The sequence below is a fragment of the Schistocerca cancellata genome, chromosome 9 (genome assembly GCF_023864275.1).
Source record: "Schistocerca cancellata isolate TAMUIC-IGC-003103 chromosome 9, iqSchCanc2.1, whole genome shotgun sequence".
Lineage (NCBI taxonomy): Eukaryota > Metazoa > Arthropoda > Insecta > Orthoptera > Acrididae > Schistocerca > Schistocerca cancellata.
Window position 1 is genome coordinate 85,751,720 of NC_064634.1, and position 1,186 is coordinate 85,752,905.

The 1,186-nt window shown below is 58.8% G+C and overlaps 1 protein-coding gene across 1 annotated transcript; it reads left to right on the forward strand.

Annotated features, from left to right (window-relative positions):
• Positions 1-387: 387 nt before the first annotated feature.
• Positions 388-716, forward strand: LOC126100233 (somatomedin-B and thrombospondin type-1 domain-containing protein-like). The gene has a single exon (XM_049910810.1). It carries the CDS (start codon positions 450-452, stop codon positions 714-716), a length of 267 nt encoding a protein of 88 aa, XP_049766767.1. The 5' UTR covers positions 388-449.
• The last annotated feature ends 470 nt before the right edge of the window (positions 717-1,186 follow it).

Consider the following 1,186-nt stretch of genomic DNA (forward strand, 5'->3'; position numbering starts at 1 on the left):
TTATGCCATGTGTTTGTTGATCGTTTCTGTCGGCATTGTTATTAAAATAGCAGTGATCGCTTTTCGCGTTTTCTGTAGTATTTCAAACCAATGCACGAACCTAGGAGTAGATGGTATTTAGCAGGGAGGAATCTGGTGCAGAATGCACCCTCCGTCAAACGCCGCACGGTGATCTACTTCTGATGGGGACAAAGGTGTGGGCAGAGTGTGCGGGGCCCGTCCCGTCGTGGCAGTGTTGACGGCCGCAGGCTGGCCTGAAGCCGCCCCCCCCCCCCCCTCCGCGCCCGCTACCCCTGGCTTCCCCCACCACCTGCCGCCGTGGCGCGCGCCCCGCGTGGCGCCAGACCTGCCGCCCGCCACGCCACTCAGTCAGTCGGGTCCGCGCTGCCGCCCCGCCAACAACTCGTCCGCGTAGACCTCCGCCGTCGCCGCCACAGTCCGCGCGCGCCATGGGGCCCTCCACGTCCAGCTCTCCCGCGATGCTCGCAGCCGCCGCTGCCGTGCTTCTGGTGGCCTCGGGGCGCGGCGCCGCCGCCGGCAGCTGCCGCGAGGCCAAGCTCTGCTGCCCCGGCCGCGACTCCTCGTGCGTCGTGCAGAAGGCGCCCATCAACGCCATCATCGAGGACCTCAGCGACAAGCCGTGCTATTGCGACCACGCCTGCCTCAAGCTGGGCGACTGCTGCACCGACTTCAAGGACGCCTGCGGAGGTGAGTAACCGCGGCTCCGCTCTGCGCTTTGTTTGCGTGCGCCGCGTCCATTGTCTCTGGAGGCACCACTGTGCCCCATTCGACGGAAACTTAGCATGTCGGGCAATTTGGTCGTGCCTATCCGTAAATGGTGCCCCTCATTGGCGCACCGTCAGCTGAGTAACCTACTAGCCTGATTTACTGATCACCATCTACCACTCTACAAACCTTTGTGAAGTGCGAGGCAGAGGATACTTTCCATTGTGCCCCGTATTAGGTCCTGATAACAAGGGTTTCTTCCTGTTCCATTAGCGTGCGGAGCTCGAAAAGAATGTTGTGCAACGTAATTATGTTATTAGCGCGCATCAGCAGCCAAATTACCAAATTTTGAAATAAATGACCCACACTGGTTGTAGTATATTTTCTATCGACAGTCACAACCTCTCTCGCGTCAACTGAAGACGCATCCTCAGGTGATAAAAATTATTTTTAACAAGTC

What these genes read in the sequence shown, in the direction of transcription:
- LOC126100233 (XM_049910810.1), top strand. Translation starts at nt 450, where the DNA reads ATGGGGCCCTCCACGTCCAGCTCTCCCGCGATGCTCGCAGCCGCCGCT.